Below are 26,857 nucleotides of genomic sequence, written 5' to 3' on the forward strand. Positions count from 1 at the left end.
TACTGGTGGTTGGTGCCCACATGACTGACAGGCAAAAGTTTGGTATTTGTGGAATGCAATGAATGGGATTAGAAAAGGCCATTTGTGTGTGCGCTTTATTTTTATAGTTTAGCTAAATAAATAATAATAGTAAAAAAAATAAAATATATATATATATAAAATAAAATAAAATAATAATAATAATAATAATAATAATAATAATAATAATAATAATAATAATAATAATAATAATAATAATAATAATAATAATAATAATAATAATAATAATGATAAAATAAAATAAAATAATATAAAATAATATATATATATATATATTAGCAATAGTAATTTAAAAAACAAAGTGAACATTAAAATATTCAAAGACCACTACTGACAAAAAAAACAAATAGGCCTACATATGATAGGCCTGCATATAATAGGCCTACACATTAACAAGTGCAATGATCTCGGCTTTACCCAACCTAGGCTCTGTAAACTGGTATGTAAACAAAGGAGCCCGCCATGGCTTTAGCAACATGCCTGTTTACAGAGCCTAGGCTGTGTATTAACATTGTTTTTTTTCCAGCGTACACAGTACAGGCAGATAGCGGATAATAATGTATTCACTGATTTTGACAAAAATTGATTTTGACAACAAGCGTCTCCGCTGACTCCACCTTTAGCAAATTAATCCACCCAGTGAGCATTAAAAAAAATTCCCCATCCCCTCCCTTTCTCTCTAACTTTCCCAGACTTACTCACTCTGTAATGCACACACACACACACACACACACACACACACACACACACACACACACACACACACACACACACACACACACACACACACACACACACACACACACACACACACACACACACACACACACACACACACACACACACACACACACACACACACAGTCAACAGCTTGGCTAACGATTGGCAGAGTAGAGGAAGCGGTGGATGCTCTATAAATAGCAGCATTTCCCACCACTGGCAGCCATTGCCCTCACGCTAACACACGGAACACTGTGGCCCATTCAGAAGCTGCTGCGAACAGATGTGGAACCAGTATCACTATAGTTACCATGATGTTAGGAAACTATAAGTGTCTCTGAGGCGAACTACACAACATTGAACACTGTGGCGATTCATGCCTTTACACAGACAGGAAATGTCAATCTCAGAACTCTGATTTTTTTTTCTTCCTCTCTAAGAAGTGAGTCGATGGGCGGGGTTGGGTATGTTTTTTTATTATATATTGGGGATTTGGACACTTTTAAAGGTGCACTATGTAACTTTGGGTATGTCAGAGAAGTGAACATTTTCTAAGGTGTATATTCTCATAACTGAATAAACAAACTGTAGCCTACTCACAGGAAAAAGTGATCCCTGGAACACTGTTTGAAGTTAGAAAGCTTCCTGAAAAGTTACTGTTGCACTGTTGTTGTTTACAGCAGCAGGGCCCACAGTTTGGTTTACAAACATATTCTAGTCTTATACGTTTGGTTCCATGTTCCTCAAAATAATTACGTTTGATTCATGATGATAGAATTATTCAATACTAAGAATAACATGTAGAGTAAATATGTTTGGTAAACTGACTGCAGGTTCGCTAATGTAAACAAATCCCTCTCCTCTGAAAACTGCATAGTGCACCTTTAAAAATAGCCGGTGTTATAATAACAGTGTCTGTTCTATTGTAGAAAATGACACAGGCACAGGTTTTAAAAAGATGAGATTTTGTGTTTATACGAACAAAAATATATATGCACATTGTTCCCGTAATAAATGCATATAAAGTGGTTTCTGTCAGTCTCTCCATCTGTGTTGTTCCGGCCCCTATGTGTGTGTCCCCCTCCTCTGCACTGGAATGTGCATATCAGCAGGTTTTGGTAAAAGGGTGGTTAACAAGGGCGCTGCTGCTGTGTGTGTGAGTGTGTGTGTGTGTGTGTGTGTGTGTGTGTGTGTGTGTGTGTGTGTGTGTGTGTGTGTGTGTGTGTGTGTGTGTGTGTGTGTGTGTGTGTGTGTGTGTGTGTGTGTGCGTGTCGGTGTCTGTGTTTTTCATGTTTCGTGTGTGTGCATGTAGACTCCCAAAACGAGATAGACAAGGACTGGAGGGAGAGAGAGAGAAAAGAGAGAGAGAAAAAAAAGAGAGAGAGAAAGAGAGAGAGAGAGAGAAAAAGAGAGAGAGAGACAGAGGAAGAAAGAGAAAGAGAAAGAGAAAGAGAGAGAGAGAAAGAGAGAGAGAGAGAGGGGGGGGGGGAAGAGATGGAAATGGTGCAGACACACTTGGGCATGATAGAGCACTTCCACTGGGAATACCCAACCAGAATTTGGGTGGAGTAAATAAAGACGGGCCTCTACTGGTTCTGGACGCAGATACAAACAAACACACACACACACACACACACACACACACACACACACACACACACACACACACACACACTGGTTCATTAAACGGTGTGTTACGCCAGACTCTGGTCTGTGAGGAAGTCTTGCAAAAAACATTGGCTGTTGAGAGGATTTTTTCAAATCTGAAGAGTTCCTGAATAAGTTTGAGCATACAAAAAATCCAAAACACCCCCCACCCCCCTATATATGTCTTAAAAAACACTTACATTACATATTCATCCCTAATATTTTATTCCTACGTGAGATATTGGGCGTTGGGGCAAGGCAGACGTCATTCTGTGCAACAACAAAAAAAAGTTTTCCAAAGTTCAACTGACGCTATTGAGGCATCAGCAGTTAATCACATTACAAAGTCTCTGTAGTGAAAGGTTCCCTTGTGTTTCATCAGACTGCGTTTCCATGCACAGAACGGACTAGAACTGGAAATATCTTCATATGACTGGAAAATGACCCACTTCATTTGACTAACTCTGATTCAGGAAAATGTTTGGGAAAAATGAACCTACCGATTAACAAGTGCAATTGATCTCAGCTATACACAGCCTAGACTCTGTAAAATGGTATGTAAACAAAGGGGCAACATGTCCGTTTACAAAGCCTAGGCTGTGAAATTCAAAAGGCATTTGTTCACGCACAAGGAATGTAGATTTCTGTCCCCAGTCACTTACATTGGAATCACTGTAGGAACAAATCTCTCATCTGCACAGTTGCTATGGACAGGAGGAAGAATTATAGCAACCATCTTGCCAGCGATTTAATTTTAGCCACAATCATGTCATTGTTATCGGTTTGTTGAACCGACTTTTTCAATTTTCTGGCTGGGATCCCTTTGTCAGTTTTTCAGTTCTATTTCCATCAGTCCCATGGCAACAGGTAAGTGGGCGGCTGTGGTGAAGTGTGTAGGGCGGCCGTCCACTGGGTTACAGGGTCGGTGGTTCGATCCCCCGTCTCCCTGCCACATGTCAAAGTGTCCCTGGGCAAAGAGACACTGAACCCTAAATTGCTCCTGAGAGTTAGCTTGCGACCTACGTGGTAGCTGCTGCTATCGGTGTACGAATATGTGCGATTTGGTGAATGTGAACAAAACAATGTAAAGCGCTTTGGGTCTGTGAAAAACCAGGGAAAAGCGCTTTACAGGATAAGTGAAATCCATTTAACAGTGTGCATGATGCCATGGTTGTAGGGCGGGCCACTGAGCAGCCTTTAGGAGGGGTTGTTGTGAGTATTAGACGGTTGGTCTCTTGCAGACGGGTGGGAGAGCGAATACAGGAAATGTCTCTTAGCTGGAGAGGCCAACACTAATATCACACAGTAGTTTGCACTCTGGGGAAGCGCCTGGTTCCTTAGGCTCTTAAACCAAGTTGTCTGGCTTTTTCTTTATCCTTTAGAGCTGGAAAGAATATACAACGTCACTGTTATGGTGCCCACGCCCTTCGCATAATAACACATCTCCTGTTATTACCTGATTACAAGGCTCGCTTGTCTGGACATGGATGTGATGTTTTAAGGATTAAGTGAAAATGGCTCTTATGGGGCGCTCGTCATAGCGTCGCCCCGCAGGAGACCCGGGTTCAAATCCCGCCCGGGTCAGTTCTCTGTATGTCTTCCCCTCTCTGTCCCACTTCAACTCTGTCTCCTAAAAAAAAGCAATAATGCTCCAAAAATAACATTTAAAAATGGGCTCTCAGACATATACAGTGTGTGATATTTGATAGATACACCTATTGATGTGTTGACTTTTAAAAAGCTCTGGATAATCCTTTTGTGGCCTTTCAGGTGCACTATGCAGTTTCTGGGCAGAGGGATTTGTTTACATTTGAAGAGCCTGCAATTAGTTTACAAAACATATTTTCTCTACATGTAATTCTTAGTATTGAATAAACAGACAGACACACACACACACACACACACACACACACACACACACACACACACACACACACACACACACACACACACACAGACAGACACACACACACACACACACACACACACACACACAAACACACACATTGGAAGTCCACAGACCCAGTGGACGATACGCTGCATAGTTTTTGATTCCACATGATTTAGTCCAATAATCACAAGCTAGATAAAATACCCATTTTAAGCTCAAATAAGGCAATGAATTTGACCGTTTCCCAGCTCACAGTCTGATCAGGTTCTGCCTTTATATGGTCACTGTATAACTCCCTCTGCCTTTGAAATGTTGGCAGTAAATACGTCAAGGATACTTGTCAGAGCCATGGAGCATCAGACCATCTGTGAGGCAAAGACAATATAAACACCACTTGTTGCTTTAAGTTGGTTGCATTGCATTTATGTCGTCTTTGTTTTGATATTTAAATCTAACAATCTGGTACAGTGGGTGGTAGGGTGGCATAGAGGAAAGGTGGCTGACCAGCAAAACCATGAGGTTGTTGGTTAGATCCCCGGCATCGGACAGAAGGGTGTTCGTAGTAAAACTAGTGGTGGCTGGTATTAGATCTACGGTGCCCACCATCTCTACCATTGTGTCCTTGAGCAAGACACTTAACCCCAAACTGCTCCAGGGGCGCTGTACTATGGCTGACCCTGTGCTCTGACCCCCTCTGGAGTGAGGTAACTTGAGAGGGGATATGCGGAGAACGAATTTCGATGTCAAATGACAAATAAAGAAACTTACTGTAACATAATGCTCCAAATCCTTTCCAAGAACAACTTCATCATCACACCCCAAAGGGAAGCGTACAAGGCGAAAAAGATAGATGCCCAAATAAGGGATGAGTGTGTGTATAGGTGTGAGTAATCTGCAGCCTTTTCGTGCCACATTCAGAACATGCATAATGCCATCAACAAGTGTTCACACGTAGCCATGGCATAATCATTTTGCTGACTGTGTGAAAGTAAACCAAATGCAACTTGTCTACAGCATGCTTTTTTTTTTGGTGTTTTTTTTAACTGACTGCTGGCTGGAATAGATGAGACAGTGAATCATCTTTTACTGGCTTTGTTTTGATTGGCCGAGAGTTTAGCCCACCTCTAGGGCCAGAACCCCAACAGACTGTTCCGGTAAGAACAGGCCTCTTTTTCAGATTGTTACAAGCACGCACACACACACGCACGCACGCACACACACACGCACGCACGCACACACACACACACACACACACACACACACACACACACACACACACACACACACACATGCACACACACACACAAACATACAGTATCTCACAAAAGTGAGTACACCCCTAACATTTCTTCAAATATTTCATTATATCTTTCCATGCGACAACACTGAATAAATGACACTTTGATACAATGTCAAGTAGTCAGTGTACAGCTTGTATAACAGTGTAAATTTACTGTCCCCGCAAAATAACTCGACACACAGCCATTAATGTTTAAACTGCTGCCAACAAAAGTGAGTACACCCATAAGAAAAAATGTCCAAATTGGGCCCAAAGTGTCAATATTTTGTTTTACCATCATTATTTTCTAGCACTGCCTTAACCCTCTTGGGCATGTAGTTCACTAGAGCTTCACAGGTTGCAACTGGAACCCTCTTCTACCCATTCATGACGACATCAAGGAGCTGGTGGATATTAGAGTCCTTGCGCTCCTCCATCTCCCGTTTTAGGATGCCCCAAAGATGCTCAATAGGGTTTAAGACTGGAGACATGCTTGGCCAGTCCATAACCTTTACCCTCAGCTTCTTTAGCAAACCAGTGGTCGTTCGGAGGGGTGTTTTGGGTCGTTATCATGTTGCAGTACTGCCCTGCGGCCCAGTTTATGAAGGGAGGGGATCATGCTCTGCTTCAGTATGTCACAGTACATGTTAGAATTCAATGAACTGTAGATCCCCAGTGCTGGCAGCACTCATGCAGCCCCAGACCATGACACTCCAACCACCATGCTTGACTCTAGGCAAGACACACTTGTCTTTGTACTCCTCACCTGGTTGCCGCTCCACACTCTTAACACCATCTGAACCAAATGAATGTATTTTGGTCTCATCAGACCACAGGACATGGTTGCAGTAATCCATGTCCGTTGTCTGTTTGTCTTCAGCAAACTTTTTGTGGGGTTTCTTGTGCATCATCTTTAGAATAGGCTTCCTTCTGGGATGACAGCCATGCAGACCAGTATGATGCAGAGTGCGGCGTATGGTCTGAGCACTGACAGGTTGACCCCCCACCCCTTCAAGCCCTTCAGCAATGCTGGCAGCACTCATACGTCTATTTTCCAAAGCCAACCTCTGTGTACGACGCTGACCATGTGCACTCAACCTTCGTAAACTGGGCCGCAGGGTGGTATTGCAACATGATAACGACCCCAAACACACCTCCAAGACGACCAGTGGCTTGCTAAAAAAGCTGAGGGTAAAGGTTATGGCCTGGCCAAGCATGTCTCCAGACCTAAACCCTATTGAGCATCTTTGGGGCATCCTCAAACGGAAGGTGGAGGAGCGCAAGGTCTTTAATATCCACCAGCTCTGTGATGCTGTCATAAATGGGTGGAAGAGGGTTCCAGTTGCAACTTGTGAAGCTCTAGTGAACTACATGCCCAAGAGGGTTAAGGCAGTGCTGGAAAATAATGGTGGCCACACAAAATATTTACACTTTGGGCCCAATTTGTAAATTCTTTCTAAGGGGTGTACTCACTTTTGTTGGCAGCAGTTTGGACATAAATGGCTGTGTGTCGAGTTATTTTGATGGGACAGTAAATTTACACTGTTATACAAGCTGTACACTGACTACTTTACATTGTACCAAAGTGTCATTTATTCAGTGTTGTCCCATGGAAAGATATAAAGAAAAATGTGAAGAAATGTGAGGGGTGTACTCACTTTTGTGAGATACTGTACATACACAAGTGTTCTATGTATGGAAGCTACAGAAAAAACACCCTACAAACACACACACACACACGTTTTTTCCAGCCTAAAGGATTACGTCATGAAACACACACATTCTCTCTACCATACAGCACATGCATAAACATTGTGTGTGTGTGTGTTTGTTTGTGTTTATTTGTGTGTGTGTGTGTGTGTGTGTGTGTGTGTCTGCATGTGTATGTCACTCTTTCACTGCCTGCTATAGACACAGACAGGCTTAAGGATCTCTGCCTGTCTTGTGGCATGTCATACAGCTGCTCTCTTCTGATTGGACAAAAGCTTTTATCTCCCAACAGGAAGTTCCCGGGGGCGTATGTGTGTTTCCCCTTTCAATCTGTGTTTCATTTAAACAACAGAGAGCCACAGTAAGCACAGCACATACACACAGCCCAATGCCCTTCATTTACATTGATTTCTACGTAATAAGTATACGTTTCTGAGTACTCAAAGAATTTAATCTATACTGAGTAACTTTTCCATATGAATAAAAGTCAGTATACATTCAAGCCATTTCCAAATGAGTTGACACAAAGTTGATTAAGCCCTATCAGCTCCACAAAACTCTCTCTGTGTTTCTCAGTATGGCAGCGTTTACAAACTGGTATCGCCCCCTGACACTGGTGCAGGAGCTCAGAAAAATCCCAAGAAGAGCCCAAGAAATGTTTCAGTTGTTGATTCTATACTGCTAAGGAAAAACCTGGACGTACTGCATGAGGTTTAAAATCCATGTGCGATCACCTGAAGGCTTTACCTCATGTAGATGCGCCAATAGTGTTGTTGTAATTACTCAGAATTCCTCATGGGGGGCGACAGAATTTACGCACTATACCTTTAAAAACAAAACAGAACTCTCACTGTGATCTCACTTTCTGGTCTTTATTCTTGCACATTTAGTTTTTCTAATAATCTCTTTGGTTTATACATAATGAAAATGTTAAGGAATAATTTTGTTCAGCATACACATCGTAGCACCAATCACAACCTATATTGTTGAGGTCGCCTGCTGTCGCGACCTCGTTGTTTTAACATCCTGACAGAAGGCAATGAGACAAAACATATTTAAAAAATATACTGTTTGCAATGTTTGAGGCAGAGAAGACTAACGTAAAAAAACTAAAATAAAACTAGTCAAAATTATATCAGCAAGTGTGTTTTAGTCCATCACGCGTCAGTTACTGTTTGCTGTATTTAAAAAAACATGTAAACACTTACAAAAAAACATACTTTAAAATAAAGGTAAAATCCCTCATAAAAACAAACTCTACAAAGCGTACGTCGAGGCCTTTGAGTTGTAAACCTGTAACACTGAATATACTGCTAGCACACTGTAATACGTCCACACAGGATTATTATAATGGTTCTTATACAAGGCACGTTACATTAAGGCTCGGGATAGAGATTCGAATCCAAATACCTCAACCGCTCCACTTGTTCTCTTTGGTCCCTCACTGACACGCTCTACACCAACAAAGTCGTGCCAAAGTGAATGGACAGTCCCAACAGCCAATAAGAACAGAAAATCGGAGCCTCGCTCTGATTGGACAAAGAGTACAGCTCATGTTAACTTTGACCAATCAGAAATCACATACCCCAGCTTTAAGGAGAGACATTGCAGGAAATACATCGGTTTTCTCAAGCACTGGTCAATGTGGAGATATTTTTCTTTTTTCTAACCCTTCCATAAAGTCTTCTTTCATACTACAGGGCAAATAAAAGGTCCAGATTTACGTTCAAGACCTAAACCTTGTCTGTTTGCATCTATATTCCTCCAATACTATACATCTTCATGATTGGCTTCATCCAACATCTGGACTTTTGTTTTTTTGGAAGAAATTCAAATGTAGGTCTATGTATAATTACTACAATTGTGTCAAATGTGCATATTTCTTCAAACATTTAAATTGTTTTAAAGTAAATAATCAACTGTCATGAAGATATCTATAAGTTATTGTTTTTTTTACACAATTCACCTGCACTGTCCTGCCCTAAATAACTGCGGGGAAAAAAACAGTTGGATTCATGGCTTTGAATGGGACACAAACACATCACTTGTAGCCTTAATAAATGGGTACAATACTTTGCGCTCATAAGACTCCCACCCTGCTTAACAATGAAATGCACCAGGAGCTGCTTGGATATTTTAAATTTCAGCAAAACCTTAAAAGATGGAGTCAGTGATTCTGGAGAATTCTTGTTAGTCAAAATCCCTTTGGTTTACATTGTACCCTTTGTTTACATGCCGGTTTACACACAGTACAGACAGGTAGTGGAATGTGAGGAGAGATTCCCTGATTTTGACAAAAAGTGTTTTTTGACAACATCTTGGCATTCTCCTGAATTTTGCACATTTAAACACACTGACAATAAGGCCACATAGGGATTTGGGGGAGATTCTGCCTCACCACACACACACACACACACACACACACACACACACACACACACACACACACACACACACACACACACACACACACACACACACACACACACACACACACACACACACACACACACACACACACCAAGGTGGAACGTTTGCAATAGAGATAAGCCTTTGAATAGAGCAACAGTTGAGTTAAAGTACAGTGAAGTTAACTATTCCTCATCTTGCTGTGGATGGTCCCAAACCCCCCTCGCCAACCCATGTTGCCATCTGCGCGCGCATCCCCCAAAAAGTCCAGTCTTAAATCACCGTCTGTTCCCCTCGACACTTCCTACACGCTCCATAGATAACGGACACGACGTAAACGACGCAGCAGAGGCAGGCGAACACGGCGGCCGCCAGGTAGCCCTTGTACAGACAGTATTGCGTGTACTGCTCCAGGTTGCAGTACGAGTTGCGATTGGTCTTGTAGATCATGATGCCGATGGCCGGCAAGTAAAGCACGGCCGCGGCCACGTCGTGAGCCAAGTTGGTGCAAAGCCAGCGGTCCCCTCCGAGTAGTGGGACCAGGTCCTGCTTATCCAGGAGCGTGAGGAAGAAAAGGCCCAACGTGAGCAGCCAGAAGAGAACCGCCACGAACAGCACGAAGTGGATGGAGCCTTCGTACTTGTTGGCGGCGATGGTGATCCACAGCCCGGCGCCGAACGCGATCTGCAGGATCCGGATGACTCCCAGGAAACTCCGGAGGAACTTCTGGATGTGGGCCCTCACCTGCGCCTGGGACGCGAGTGTTGTTGGCGCTGGCATCTCAACTCTCTCTCACTCTGTCTCTGTCTCTGTCTCTCTCTCCTCCTCCGGTCACTCTCTCGGTCCCCCTATTCCCCGAACAGGGCGGGTGCGTCCTGCCAGCCAGCTGCAGGGAAAACAGCTGGGGGAAAAAGATGCGCAAAACGTGGGTAAAGACTTGAATGGAAGTCCGAGATTGTCCGAGAAAGTTGTAGAAGTTCAGGTGTGAATAAAAAGGAACTCTCTGTTCTTTCCACAGCCCCGGGGTTTTGAAATGAAAAACCTTCTTGTGTAGTGAAGCCTGCTATGTTTCGTCTCTTCCGTTTCCTCCGCTGACTGTAGCGTCTGTGTGTGTGTGTTTGTGTGTGTGTGTGTGTGTGTTGGGGGGGTTGGGGGGGGGGGGGGGGGGTGAGGAGAGAGAGGGGGCGGCCTGTAATTCAAAGCCTGCTCCTCCTCTGGACTGCTGGATGGATACATCCATGACACACCGCTCATCTGCGGATGTGTTCGCTCATATAGTGCAGCAGTTTCCCCCTGTTAGCATGGGACCGTTATGCTGTAAATAAGCATATACAGTAGGCATATAGTGAAGTAGGCGGAACTATAGCAAATCAAAATCAAATCAAATTAGCTTTATTTGTACAGCCCGAAATCACAAACAGACATTTGCCTCAGTGGGCTTCACATTCCATACAGTATGACACCCTTCCTCTGTCCTTAGACCCTTAGCACGACTGAACAAATCTCCCAGTATAAAACCTTTAACGGGATTACATTTTTTATTCATTTTTTCAGGGAGAGTGACCCAGGACGGACATCATGCAATAGATGTTATATATAGAGAACATAATAGAAAATCACAAATGAATACTATCATTGACACAATGTTTACATGGTAATACTAACGTCACATCTGAATAAATATCTATCTGAGCGAAGTGCAAAGGTGTACATACGGTAAGATAATCATTTAGTGCAATCATTCTCAAGTTTTAATATCATGATAAGAATAATGTTTATTTGTATATAGCACCTTCCATAAAGACATGCAGCTCAAAGTGCTTTAAAATGATAAAATTACGCATTACACACTTCACATTAAAATAAACATCAAATCAACACACATTGACTTTTAATAATAAAAGAATAAAACAACACAGAGCAGAAATTTGAAGTGTAAATACAGCAAGGAGTTGATTAAAAAGATCAATATTATATAGGCCTATAGCCTTTATTATAAAGGATTTAACAATATCTTTCTTTATCCAACTGAAACAGGCAATTTTTTCCATATAGGCTATATATTTATTTTTATATAATTAAATTTCTAATGGATATTAACCGTAACACACAGAAGCAGTAGCCTTTCACAAGTCTGTTAGATTACGCCTGTTCTTGGCCCAAATGTGCAAGACTCCATGCGATCATCGTTGTGCGTAATTTTGCGAGTGGTGCTTCTCACCAACCTGTGATATACTTTCTATGTCACCAACACATCGATGGTATCAGCGTAATTGACCGGCGCTCCTCGAGCCCAGCCAGGCTCAATGACGTCAATGGATGATTCCAACGTACACACCCTACGTGGCCGAGAAGGCGGAGCACGCGCCTCCCTCTTCCAGTCCCTCCTACGTCACAAACACCCAGCCATTGGTCCAAATAAATCCCTCTCCCAGCCGCGTCACGAGGGGACAGAGGATATCCCGATCTCTCGTTGGTCATTTGGAAACGTTGATTTGTGACTGACAGTCGAAACAAAGACACAGAAACTGGCTGCAGTTTGGAGCTGGACAAACACACACACACACACACACACTGGCCCTGCGTAAATAGGCTACATTACATAGGCTACATTTCAGCCATTGTGGAAGCTTCCATTGACAAGGAGCGACTATGTGCACAACGCACAGAGAGAGCGAGATGCAGTGAAAGTCGAGCCGAAAAGAGCTGTTAATCTTCGGGTAAGCAGATGTCCTTTTTATCCACATGACACTCAGGCGATTTGTGTTAAGGATCCATCCTACTGCTCTTTTCTTATTGTCTAAGAAATCCCGGCATGCACTTGGGTAGTACAGTAAGTAGTTCGGTCTTATGGTAGAACTACTTACTATTACAGACAGGATTTAGACAATGATTTAGACATAGTTTTTGAGGCTATTGTTGGATAGCTGCACCGGGCGCAACAGTTTGTTATGCAAACAGCAAACAGTGAAATGTCAACACACGGGGCAGAAGCAAGAGGCTCTTTGTTCCTGTTTATCAGTACGTCATCTAATGCAAAACACATTTTTTGTGTCTGTGCAAAAAGCTGCTGCATCCCATACTGGTGATAATCTTGTCGATATAATTCCACGCGCGTCCTTAAACAACCCCTGTAGATTATTACTATAGCTCATACATTGATTGTGATACAGTGTAACGTTTTCCCCTTAATTCACTGAATATGTCATGTTTTTTCTTATTTTTTTGTGAATGGGTGTCAAAAGTGAACTCACATAGCTCCAGTAGGCCTATACATCTCAGTGTGCACATACTGTACATGACAGTTATGAACCATAGAAGACATAATAGTGAATGGTGAATGAGTACAGTAGGAGTTGGACCATAGGTTATGAACTATAGAAGACATACTAGTGAATAGTGAATGAGTACAGTAGGAGTTGGACCATAGGTTATGAACTATAGAAGACATACTAGTGAATGGTGAATGAGTACAGTAGGAGTTGGACCTCTAGGTTATGAAGCTTGACTAGAAGAAATAATGAGACACTTTGTTCTTGATGTAGGGAATAGGTGATCTGACACTTTTGATGATTTGTTTTTGAAAGCTCAGAACAACAAGCTAATCAGGTGACTGACCTTAAAGGTGCTCCGAGGAACTTTCAGTTTGTGTTCATTCTAGCGCCCCCCTTTGGACAAAAGCGGTAGTGTTTTTACTACGCCAGCTGTAGTTCCTGGGTGAGCGTATATACCCATGACAAAGGCATTAAGAAAAACTACATAAAAATAGCATTCTTTGCACTGATGGTCTCGTTTGCTGTTACATTTAATTCATGATCATCAGAGGGAAGATGAGACTGTTTCAGAAATATTTAAAAGTTCCTCGTAGCACCTTTTTAACTTTTTTTATTTGGGATTATTCCGTTAAGTTATGTCAGTGGAAAGGCAGCACTGACCCACATGCAATGGTGACCTGTTCACCCAGCTAATACCTGTCTATTAGCGTCCCACTTAGAGCCATATGTAACTGATGGAAGTCAAAGTTGCCATCTGCTCACGTCCTAAAGCAGGATTAAGGAATCAGAGCGTCTCACTGGCCGTGTGTGAGGTGTGACAGCTGTGTGAAGGTGTTGTTACGGCAGGCTACAGGTCTGATCCATTACTGACCTCCATTGACTGTTATATAGCTGGTCCAAATCTTTAATGCAAGAATGGCCATTCTAAAATAAGATGTGTTGCAAACACACAGCCATTGTTGCTACATTGTTTGCAACTTGCATGTCGTGCAGCAACATCTCTCCGAGCGGGGAATGTGCATCGCCAGGTGACACAGTAAGAGCTAGAATGAAAAAATAAAAATAATATCACCATAATATTTTATAACACATTATGTAACACTTGACTATATGAAAAGCTTCAATAAGCATATTTTAACTTCAAATAAAATCAAATGAAAGGATCTTCTAACCCCTTTTGACAAAATGTTCACAGGGGTCATTGTTCACACAGCTTAATGGTCCCACAGCCCTATGTTTCCTGAAATTGGCGATTAGGTTCAGGCATCACAGCTGGGTTGTTAGTGTTAGGGTGAGGGTTAGAATAGGATTGACACAAACACTAAAACAGACAAACATACTATTCTCTATTATAAAGTTATAACTTAGAAAAAGTGGGGCCATCGGGCTGTGGGAACGTAGACACTCTCCCCTCTGACACACCCAAAGTTACATAGTGCACCTTTAAACTCTCATTTGTCTTCTATTCACAGAGCAGTAGCCAGGGCATACGGCCAGTGGTCGTTCTCTGCATGTCATTCCCCTCTCTGCCCCATTTCACATCCGTCTCTCCAAACTGTCTGATAAAGCATTAAAAATGCCCCAAAAAAAAGTTCACTTCTCTGCCACACCCAAAGTTACATACAGTAGTGCACCCTTTAACTCTCCTTTCCCTTCTATCCACAGAGCAGTAGCCAGTGCATGCCACCGTCCCCCCTGTTCTCTCCCCCTATGGACAGTGGACCCGCGGGCCCCCCTCCCCCGGGGCGCTCCATGGCGGCCGGCCCCTCCTCACTGTGGCGTCTGGCTGACCGGCGCAGCAGGAAGGCTGGGTCGGGGAATATCTTCAGCAGCGTCAACCTGTGGCAGGTATTATGATCTGCATGTATTGTTTGCTGTCATGCCCCTGGTGAAGCACTTTGAATGGCCTTGTGTCTGAATTGTGCTATAGAAATAAACTTGCCGGGCCCGGGCGCTCCGGTGGCGTAGTGGATAGAGCGCGTACCATATCGGCTCAGGCCTTCGTTGCAGTGGTCGCGGGTTCAAATCCGACCCGTGGACCTTTACTGCAGGTCATCCCCCCTCTCTCTCTCTCTCTCTGTCTCCCCCATTTCAACCCTGTACTGTCTAATAAAGCTGGAAAATGCCCAAAAATAATCTTTAAAAAATATGAAAATAATAAACTTGCCTCTTGCCTTTCAGCTCCAGAGGTTGTTCCGTGCGGCGGGCGACCAGGACGCGGAGCAGCGGGCCCAGCTGGTGTGTTGCCAGGGAGACGAGGCGGAGCTGGCCCAGGCGCTGATCGGACTGAGAGCCAGAGGTCACCGCAGAGGACTGAGGACCCACGGGAGAGAAGTGCTCGGGTCACACTGGCTACGGGCCTTCAATCACCTCAGGTAGGGGGGGAAAACTATTAAAGGATTATGCGTAATATAGCCTACTTCCACAATAGGGCTACACAATATATTGGAAACTGTATCGTTATCGTGAATGTTGGTATAGTGGTATAAGTATTGCAGAGACGGCGCTTTAACTGAAATAAATGATAAACGTGTTCTATTGCTCATCTTATTAGACAAGGCAAGTTCATTTCTACAGCACAATTCAGACACAAGGCCGTTCAAAGTGCTTTATAGGGGCATACAATGCATCAAGATTGGGCATTTGCAAAAATTGACATTGCAGCCCTAATCCACAACATCACACATTGTAACGTTTGAATTGCTTGGCATCAACATGACAACATGGTATGGTGGGGGTGGTAGGATGGTCTGGAGGAAGATGGGCAGATCAGTAACCATGAGGTCGCTGGTTCGATCCCCGGCACCGGACAGGAGGGTATTAGTAGTAAAACTAGTGGTGGCTGGTATTACATCTACAGTGCCCACCATCTCTACCATTGTGTCCTTGAGCAAGGCACTTAACCCCAAACTGATCCAGGAGCGCTGTACTATGGCTGACCCTGCGCTCTGACCCCCTCTGTAGTGTGGTAACTTGAGAGGGGGATATGCGAAAAGATGAATTTCAATGTGCCTCGTGTGAATTGACTAATAAAAGATAACTTAACTTACATTTGTTTTACTGTTTAATGTTTACAGGATCGGAGAGAGTTCGACCAGCAGCCAAGTAAAGGATCCCGTGGATGTGGAGGAGGACCAGGGTGACTCGGAGGCAGCAGCACGCAGCAGTCCAGACCCAGACAGAGACACCTTCGATGGGGCAACGGGATGTAGCGGGACAGGGGCGACCGTGGAGCCCGCTGCTGAAACCCAGAGCCATCCAGTTACCCCCGACAGACCGGTTAGAACCAGCTCGGGACTGAGGAGAGGGGCAGTGAGCAACCCAGAGAGATACCTCCACAGAATACTACACTGACTGACTGACTCCCACCGAAACTCCTGAGATCCACCAACATTGACTTTGAAATTGAACTAAGTCTTGTGGTTAAAAGCTCTATTGCTTCGTGAAGACAGTTCTGAAGTCTCCTGGTATCTCACACAACTTTATATATATATATATCGTGGTTGGTGCATTTCAAGAAACGGCCTTATTATGACTATTACTATACATTTAATCCTAGCAGTCACACTTAGCCGTGCACACTGATAACTATTATGGACACTGGTGATACTTGAAGTCGTTTTGTGTAGTGCAGTGGCGCTAATACAGAGAGCGAAACAAGCTAGGAATTTTGACATTCTTTGAACCTCCTACGAGGAACTTTAAAAATGTTCATGAAACAAGTCTAATTTTTATATGAAAATTACCTGCAACAGCAAACGAGACCACCAGCGAAAAAAGCTTTTATTTTTATTTTATATATATAAATAGACCAAACGATTTATGAAAAAACACTACCCGCTTTTGTCCAAAGGAAAGGTGCCGCTAGAATCAACAAACACTGTAGGCTGCTCTTCGTAGCCACTTTAACTCATAACTGTATGGCACATAACTTCAATAGACGTTATGTTTTTGAAGTTAAAATCACAAGATGCGGATGTACTTATAAGGAGTTATTATATCCTGCTCCCATCCCATATAAAGCCATATATGTTGACGTGTGAGTTGATGTACCGTTTGCATATTAAACTACTTGATTGTCTTTCTTACACAACACTATTATTGGGTAAGAGTGCAATAATAATGCTGGCGACGTTTTAGGTGGTGTACTGTAGAAATAAGCAACCAAACAAATACATTCCCTGAGATGTTTTTATGTATTTTGTTTTGCTGTAAACACTTGGAAAATAAAAACTGCTGTTCTCATATTATAAAAGTGTTCGTGGTTAACAGTGCGATGGTCCACTGTGCCTATTAATGAAAGACTGCCTGTCAACAACTCTTATCAGAATGCTGGAAACTTGATGAAACTTTTTGACTGTTTTACTGTATACTCTTTTTTTTGACTTGTCATTCATAGATTTACAGGAATTAAATAAAAAGTGAGTCTTTGTATTGTTTTGTCTTATTTTAAATCTGCCCAAACTTTCTTTTGGGGGGCTGTAGCGAAGTGGATAGGGTGGTGGGTGGACGTGCAACTATAGGGTCGGTGGTTCGATCCCCAGTCTCCCCACCACATGTCCCAAGTGTCCCTGAGCAAGACACTGAACCCTAAAAATGTCTCCTGATAGTTAGCCAGCATCCAGTTGTAAGTCGCTTTGGATAAAAGCGTCTGCTAAATGACATTTAATGTAATGTTTTGCTATTCAGACAGTACATACGGTTAGTGCAGATTGTTTTAAACACATTGGTGTCATAGCGTCTAGACCAGGGGTCTCCAACCTTTTTTCAACTGAGAGCTACTTTGAAAAAATTAAAGTGGCCAAGAGCTACTTGTATCAAATCGCTTATATTTATTTACATAGCACACATCAAATGAATTAAGCTTCTGTTTGTACACGTGTGAAATTGCAATACCCAATACTTATCATAAATAATTTCCCATCAAAGGTCCAAGGTCCAACACATTACTTTACACTTTTTGTGGGCCACATATCAGTGAAAATTGACATCAATGTCTATATTACACTTCTTATTGTGACGCAACAGTGTTTCCCCCAGGAAATGTCTCAGTCAAGGTGGTCACCGCCCAGGTGTGGAGGAGGCGCGGCGCAACGCGGCGCGCCGAACATTTTGGGGGTATTTTGCTCAAAGATGCCAATACGCACTACAGAAATAAACAACTGCTTATTTGAATAAAACAGACAACTGACCTTACAGTTGTACATTTTTAAAGTTCCTTTTTAGATAGGGGCTGTTGTGAGATTATTGTGGACAATTAGGCCTACTGTGATGCGATAGCTTATAATTCATTAATGGTTATTATTAGCCTACTTGCTTGATTTCTTTTTAAATACAGAGGTTATTGGTCGTTTTGGAAAATGTATTTCCCAATTTAAAACATAAAAATAAAGCAGCATTGAACATTTAGAAAATAAATCTTGTATGGCTGCACTAGCAGGCTGTTTTACAAATAACTCAATAGTTGAAATAATAAATACAATGTCTTTTCCCCTTAAAATTATTAAATACATTTATGCAAAGGTCAAAGACAGTGCATGCCGTAGTCATGCATGGCCGCATGCAGAGCCGCAGAGCAGCACACACACCAGCTGATAGAGAAACGCTTTGAGACACATGAACATTTATTTACCGCAAATCGCAAGTTTTGACCATGGGAAGAGGTGCATTTACCTTCATCAGATTTTTAACTTGTAAAAAAAAAAAAAAAAAAACATTTTTTTTTTTTTTTTTTTTTTTTACAAGTCGGTCAACCTATCAGGCGAGCTACTGAAAGCCCGCCCGCGAGCTACCGGTAGCTCGCGATCGACCTGTTGGAGACCCCTGGTCTAGACAGTAAAGCAGTCTTTGGGTCTCTGGGTTTGTTTAGCTTGAAGTCAGCTGATGTGTGATCACAGTTTCACTTTTGACCTACATGCTACACTTACAGTTTCTAGGCCATAAGCTGTGGGGGCTCACACTCTCACACAACTACATTTTAGTGGGACATGTGTAGAACATTGGTGTTAAGTGCCTTGCTCAATGGCACCTCATTAGTAGTTTTTAATTGGTCATTTGACAGAAAATGATTTGGCAATTGACTGTTTTATGTTATTGTTTTTTTAATGCATAGGTTCACACCATTTCTCCTTTTAATTATAAATTTTTTTTGATTTATTTTACAAACCGAACAATCAATTCATGAATAAGAACATCATTACATTAATATATAAAGAAAATACTCATTGGTATCAGTCCTATGCAAAATCCACCTTACCCAGGCCAGCTACAAATTCAGCTTTAGCAAGAATGAGTAATACAAAATAATGTAGCAATATAATATTCAAGTTTTATATAATACTTTACATTTCCCTTATTGAAATAAAACGCACTCATAAACTACACTGGATTACAGACGAACGCTGCCCTCCGGTGGTCACGTCTAGTAATGACGTCATCACGTTAGTCAGCATGTCGTCACTAGATGGCGCGAGAGGTTTTGTTTTGGAAGGGAGAACCAACCAACCAATCACCACACCGGTGTCCAGAGACAGACAGACTCGCACACACTTGTCATGTAGCACACAGTAAAGGCTTTGGTTAAAATTCAGAGTAGGCTATGTCAGGGGTGTTCAAAGTGTGAGAGAGTGAGCCCCCCCTCAGAGAACAAAAACAAATATTTTACAAATGTAAACATGTTTTTGAAACATTCTAAACATTTGTGTGCGTTTTTAAACACATGTAATACATTTTAACATCTTAATCCAGTGTTTTAATCCTGCTTCCTTTAAGCATGGATAATACTGACTGAGACCCTGTTTCCACCTGGCATTAATATGTGGTTTTTAGGATCCGATCGCGCTAACTACAGGTGGAAACACGCTCAATCCGCATTGAATGCGCATTGAAATTATCCACATTCGGAGGTGGTTTGAGACCACTTATCCACATACCCATTAACAGTGGAAACGCGTATGCGCATCTCATACACATTAGGCCCCGCCCACTCAACTGCGGCGAGTGACTGGGCGGAAACGCGTACTCATTCACGCGACAATTCACGTCATAAAAGCGCACCGTTGCAGGTAAACAGACAACAGAAAACAGAAAACATTGAAGATGGAGTGTATAAGCGGAAATGATGTACGAGCTGATTTCCATACAGCGCGGGGAATTCGAATCCAGATCGCAAACGCGCATAGAAGACGCATTGTTAAGGCCAGGTGTGAACAAGCATATTACATTTACATATAACGATCGGATTCCTCAGAACCACATATTAATGCCAGGTGGAAACAGGGTCTTAGTGTGCATCGGAGTGAGAAAGATAGGCAGACAGACTTGCCCAAATTATTGACTAGTTAAATGTCATTCACACACCCAGTGTTTTTTCGCTAGTGCCTCCAATGTCCTGCTGGAGGAGAGTAGCAGCCAGTGGAGAACCAGACCCTCCTAGGGGGGTCCGGGGGTATGCCACCCCGGGAGATTTTTTTTCACCTTTTTAAAGTGAAATGCATGAATCTGGTGCACTTTGAGAGGACAATTAAGAGGCTAAATATGAGGAATGTTGTGTGAACAAATAATTTGGAGACACTGGGTCTGATGAATTAGAAGCTATTGAAGAAGGACACATGGATTTTCCATAAAAATATTAATTTAAAATAAACAAAATGTATGCAGGGTCCTCTGGGTTGGCCTTGGTGCTCTTTTTCTTTAACGAGACCTATTTCTCTGTAATTTACTGAATGCATTTAAATGCAGTGAGGGGAACGAAGCAGAAGAACTTGTGTCCAGCTATGCCGTGATCTTAGTATAAAAAAGAAAAACTAATATTCATCCGCGCCCCCCCTGCCATAATGGCAGGGGGGGCGCGCAGTTTGAAAACCGCTGGGCTATGTCATGGTGTGAGTTTATAGATGACATTTTAATTGACAAATAGGTTTATAGCCTCTCTGATACACGCTTGACATGTTTGACTAGTCCAGACTTGACTAGACTTCCTGAAAACGATGGCTAATGAGTTGTAAAGTTTTCATCTCTAATGCAAACGTCCAAACCTCTCTGGCAGGCAGCTCCTTCATAACTTTCCATCTACAATAGTTTCTACACAATGTATCAAATACAGATGTTACTGCTGCTATAAGGTGCTATAAAGGCAGGCTACTCTACTTTCTCAACTGTTAAAGAAATACATCTTTGAATAAATATTTTGAGTTTGTGTTGATTGTTGTGTTATGTAGCCTGTTGTGTTGTACTTTTGCTGTACTGTGAGTATGAACGTTTTGGATGTATGAGAAATCTGATAGATACTAGATAGATAGATGGATGGATGGATGGATGGATGGATGGATGGATGGATGGATGGATAGATAGATAGATAGATAGATAGATAGATAGATAGATAGATAGATAGATAGATAGATAGATAGATAGATAGATAGATAGATAGATAAATAGATGGACGGACAGGCAGGCAGGCAGATACTTTATTCATCTCCTTGGGGAAATTAATAGGCCCCACTGAGCACATCTTGACACACAGCAATGCCCTTATCTTCCAGGCAACATGTGAAGTTTGTGTATTTTGGACTAGGATGACCCTGCTGCATCCACCAAATGTCATGTTCCCCTCCCAACAGCCAACACACACACACACACACACACACACACACACACACACACACACACACACACACACACACACACACACACACACACACACACACACACACACACACACACACACACACACACACACCACCCCCCCCCCCCCCCCAGCTTACCCCAGGTAGCGAGGGATTCATAGGTCAGGTGGAAAGATGAAGTTATTTTCGCTGTACCCCGGAGCCCTCTAGGCAGCTCTCCGGCTCATGCAATGGTCAAACTGTAACTGGGGCATCTATAGGGCGGCTTTATAAAAGGGGCTGACTGTGTTTCTGTCTATCGGTGCAGAGAAAAAGCAGCAGATTGAGTTAATCCCCGGTCTGCTGAGCCCCTCACCTTGTTGTGTGAAGTAAGCTGGTTTCAGCGCCCACACAGGTTATCTCAACTTTTCATACAGACCCTCCATAAACGCTGTGTTTAGAGATAAAGGTGCGGGAATGACGAGCCAGCAATAATACAGCCGCTACTGCTGCAAGGTTTAGTGGGTTGTTTTGTGTGTGTGTGTGTGTGTGTGTGTGTGCGTGTGTGTGAGAGTGTGTGTGTGTGTTTGTGTGTGTGTGTGTGTGTTTTTTTCAGTGGTTTGAAATAATATCTACAGGGGAACGGCCATAGCATGATACTCATTTCATTTTCATTTCAAGTTTATTTGATGGGCAAGGCAAGTTTATTTTTTCAATGTCTAATCTTGATGTATGATATGCCCCTGTAAAGCACTTTGAATGGCCTTGTGTCTGAATTGTGCTATAGAAATAAACCCAAATGGATCTTGGGACACAGATGCTTCCACATAGAAAATTGAACGACAAATCTCCGGATTGTTTCATCTGAAATATCAATTGTATCGGTCAGATGTAGAAGTAAATTAAAAGAAAATCTTGCATTATTACACACTGCATATTATTAACATTCATCTAGAATCTGCTCAGAGCTAACTTAGCATATACATCTGGGTTAAACTGGAAAGGAGTCGCACAATACACGGAGTCATGCTGACTTCTGTACTTGTAGCTATTATGGTTATTTACTCAACAGCAGCGTGGTGGAAAACTGAGATTCCCTTTGTGGTACGTTGTTGCCTGTTGGGGGAACATGCACATCTAAGCAGCTCTCTAAGTTATGTGCATTACAATTAATGTGTTTTTGCCTTCTGAACTATGGGCACAATTCATTAGTTGTAAAAATGAAGTTAGAGAGTTAGGGCTTGTCTGTTCATTGGTAAATGGACTCCACTTATATAGCGTTTTTCCCTGGTTTTTCACAGACCCAAAGCGATTTACATTGTTTTGTACACATTCAGCCAGTCACACACACATTCATACACGGATAGCAACAGCTATCACGCAGGGTGCAAGTTAACTATCGGGGGCAATTAGGGTTCTGTGTCTCTTTGCCCAGGGACACTTTGACATGTAGCGGGGAGACGGGGGATCGAACCACCGACCCTGCAACCCAGTGGACTACCGCCCTACACACTTCACCACAGCCGTCCCATGGTTTTGTAAATGACATGGTTCAACTTCTTTATGGTATAAACTTGCCATTTTGGAGTGGCTTCATAAAAGGAAACTAGACCGCCAGCTGCCCAGTTTACAGTTCACCCCTCAGACATCGCAGTGGACCATCACCATCTACTTTGCATGTGCTTTGCATCTCGATTGAAAATCATCCCATTTGGCGATCATAAATTTGATTTATTCTGCCGCCCCGTCCCCAAAATGAACCGAATAACTGTCCTTATGAGGGACAATTACTTTTACAATGTTCTTTTTTATGAGGAACTTATACTCTGAGATTTTAAATGAGGTGTTTCACAGTTTTTTTGGTACTGCTTTCTAGGCATTTTATCGGGATGAGTCAAGGCAAGGCTGACAAAGTGTGTGTGTGTGTGTGTGTGTGTGTGTGTACTTGTACAGGCATCTTTATGAGGACTACTTTTAGCTTTTAACAATTGGAGTGAGGACCTTTTTGGAAAGTGAGGACATTTTGACTGGTCCCCACTTCTTCAAAGGCCTGTTTGAGGGTTAACACTAGGTTTTAAGGTTCAGGTATGAATTAGGTTTATGTTAGGGTTAGTGTAAGGGTTGGGGTTTGGGCATTTAGTTGAGATGGTTAAGGTTAGTGTAAAGATCTAGGTAATGCTTTACGCCAATGATTTTCCTCACAAAGATAAAAGTACAATAATGCGTGTGTGTGTGTGTGCGCGTGTGAGTGTGAGTGTGTGTGTGTGTGCGCGCGCGCTCTTAAGGGTTTGGGATTACTATCGGAGCACAAGGAGCATGTACTGTATATATCATTTCACTAATTACTGCTCCGTGCTCTAATTACAATGCAGCAGGGGCTCATTCAACTCTCAGATCCTTGCTTATGTAGGGTCTCTATACGGCTTCAATCACTCACACACACACACACACACACACACACATCCCCCCCCCCACACACACACACACAGACACACACACACACACACACACACACACACACACACACACACACACACACACACACACACACACACACACACACACACACACACACACACACACACACACACACACACACACACACACACACACACACACACACACACACACACACTCTTCTGCGCGGAATCACATAACACTGCGGCACAGAACTCATTGTTATTCCTTCCTCCGTGTCATTGAAGGCTTTGTTCTTATTCTCGGTACTGTAGTAGAGTATATAGCGCTCGGGCTGCAGTCTGCAAACAAGGGCATGGCACTTCCCCCCCTCCGCACACACACACACACACACACACACACACACACACACACACACACACACACACACACACACACACACACACACACACACACACACACACACACACACACACACACACACACACACACACACACACACACACACACACACCGCCTTTGAGGTGAGCGCAGAACATCAAACATGATCCAACAAGAGTGTCCCCGCTGAGCCCGGGCCAGCCCACATTTTCAATTCACTCAATTTAAAGGGACACACAGTACAAACACCTCTTTATTGGACCTTTGGCAATGACTACCGCTTCATAGAGATGTGTGTGTGTGTGTGTGTGCGTGTGTGTGTGTGTGTGTGTATGTGTAGTTGTGTGTGTGTGTGGGTGTGTGTGTGGGTGTGTGTGTATGGGAGGACGTCATTTTCTCAAAATTATTACAAGACGAGTCGACTTGATATGAAATATGAAATAGTAGCACCGGGCATGTTGCTGGCTATACGGTGGGCCCCTTTGCTTACATAGCTTTTCCTTACATACCAGTTTACAGAGCCTAGGCTGCTATACGTAGATGTGTGTGGAGAGAGGGGAGAACAAATCAAGACAAATTGATGCAAAAGATGAAATTTTAAGATCCACATTAGCTTCTGTCTGTCTTCAACAGTAGCTACTAATCCCGGGGTCTCCATTATCACTTAAACATATAAAATAATTAGAGGTGGGCATAGATTAATTTTTTTAATCTAGATTAATCTAGATTAATTTTGAAATTAATCTAGATTAATCTAGATTAAAATGGCTCATTTGAATTCATTCATAATATGTGTGTGCTCCTAAATAATGACTCAAAGTAAGTCTTTGAGAACGTGTTTCTCAAGCCAGGTGGCGCATCAGACCAGGGGCTCATCTCCTGTTTCCAACATGCATCACAAACTGCTTGAGGAAGCTGTTCTACTATGATAATTGGTGATGAAAATAAATAATGTTCAACAAGATGTACTTGTGTTTACAAACTGTTTATTCAGTTAAACATGAACTTTGAACTGTAGGCCATAAGAGGTAACGATGAATTGTTTAGGGCTGCAACTAACGATTATTTCAATAATTGATTAATCGGTCGATTATTTTTTCGATTAATCGATGAATCGGATAAAAAAAATAAACATTTGTAAATGCTGCATCTTTATTCAAAAACTGAACATTACTTCAAATTCACAGTGCACACTGAAGTGTCAAAACACCAGGTTATTGCTCCAACGTCCCGGAACTATTAAAAGTAATATTAAATGATAAAAAATTAATAATAAACTTAACTGGGATAACACAAAAAAAAACATACAATGTATGATATACATTTATACAGTATAAGGGATGTCCATGGTAAACCAGTCAACCGATAATATTTTTAACCGGTAAATACTAACGATTAAAAAAATTAAATCATCTTAATTTCTCTCAGATGACAGGAGAGTTAATTTGTATTGATATTGATACCATTTTCAAGACTCCTTAACGATCCAAGTCTTTATTGATATCACAATTGATAATTTTCTATTATTTTGTTGAAATAGAACTTGTATTATTGCTTTAATTGCTGATATGATCATAGCTCTAGATAGGACATTAAACAGGTCATAATTCCATTCCATCTTTACTATCTATTTTATCTTGCTGGGAAAACAAGTTTCGCCAAAATCTCAAATTTCTTTTTTTTTGTGTTGCATTTGAACACATCAATCATATTACTGAGCCGGCCTGAACACATCACAGTTGACATGTTTGCTACTTTTTTTAAGCTAACTAGCTTTATATCCTTCCGATTTTAACATGGATTTAAAATCTGGATCACTATTTTTAACTGACGGGACTTTCTACACCGTTCGGTTGTATGATTACTGCCGCTGCATTGAATGACTGTTGATGCGCCGATGCCGATTCTCCGAGCACGTCTGCACACCGTCTGCAGCAGCAGCTGACAGAGTTTTTTTGGACTAGACGGATACTGAGTTGATGGAGTTTTTTTTAACCCAAAGAAAGCAAAGGTACAACACTTTTATATAGGCCTGCAGTCCAGTGTTAGATATGACCAAAATACAAGCTGTGGCCGCTCACACTATAGCTTTCCCGCACGTGAAGCGAGCCTTCACGTGCGGAAGGGGGTTCACCCCGACGGCGAACAGCATCTCCCCTGAGCCGAACAGGAGGTGGAATTAAGAGATTAACGGCGATATTTTTTTTTATCGCCCGATAAGAGTCTGGCGTTAACGCAGCCGTTAACGCCGTTATCGGCCCACCACTAAAAATAATACATACAGTGCATCCATAACATTCATAGGTAGCCTGGTCCTACCAGACCATCGTACATTCTTTAATTTCATTTGTACAGAGGGTCTGGAATCGCTTAATTGACAAACGTTAACTCACTTGAAGGCGTGTCTGTTGAAGTTTAAAACTATTGGATCTGCCCAGTGCCAACCAATCGGATAATGTTTGGTTGTGACGTATGTCATGCGCC

General features: G+C 42.3%; 2 protein-coding genes across 2 annotated transcripts; one reads left to right on the forward strand and one right to left on the reverse strand.

The window, feature by feature from the left end:
• Positions 1–8,138: 8,138 nt before the first annotated feature.
• Positions 8,139–10,604, reverse strand: marveld1 (MARVEL domain containing 1). Its single transcript, XM_080036304.1, has one exon. The coding sequence runs from the start codon at positions 10,474–10,476 to the stop codon at positions 9,970–9,972; it is 507 nt and encodes a 168-aa protein (XP_079892430.1). The 5' UTR covers positions 10,477–10,604; the 3' UTR covers positions 8,139–9,969.
• A 1,620-nt stretch (positions 10,605–12,224) lies between these two features.
• LOC307258046 (uncharacterized protein) lies at positions 12,225–17,386 on the forward strand. Its single transcript, XM_080037436.1, has 4 exons — positions 12,225–12,416; positions 14,637–14,819; positions 15,153–15,346; positions 16,049–17,386. The coding sequence occupies exons 2-4, from the start codon at positions 14,652–14,654 to the stop codon at positions 16,323–16,325; spliced, it is 639 nt and encodes a 212-aa protein (XP_079893562.1). The 5' UTR covers positions 12,225–12,416; positions 14,637–14,651; the 3' UTR covers positions 16,326–17,386.
• Positions 17,387–26,857: the final 9,471 nt, after the last annotated feature.

This window comes from Ammodytes marinus, assembly GCF_949987685.1.
Source record: "Ammodytes marinus genome assembly, chromosome: 11".
NCBI lineage: Eukaryota > Metazoa > Chordata > Actinopteri > Uranoscopiformes > Ammodytidae > Ammodytes > Ammodytes marinus.

Bases quoted from the DNA above. Each gene is read 5' to 3' on its own strand.
- LOC307258046 (XM_080037436.1), top strand. From the start codon at position 14,652: ATGCCACCGTCCCCCCTGTTCTCTCCCCCTATGGACAGTGGACCCGCG. The intron at 14,820-15,152 runs GTATTATGATCT...CTTGCCTTTCAG, and splicing joins GCAGCGTCAACCTGTGGCAG to CTCCAGAGGTTGTTCCGTGC. The intron at 15,347-16,048 runs GTAGGGGGGGAA...TAATGTTTACAG, and splicing joins CGGGCCTTCAATCACCTCAG to GATCGGAGAGAGTTCGACCA.
- marveld1 (XM_080036304.1), bottom strand. From the start codon at position 10,476: ATGCCAGCGCCAACAACACTCGCGTCCCAGGCGCAGGTGAGGGCCCAC.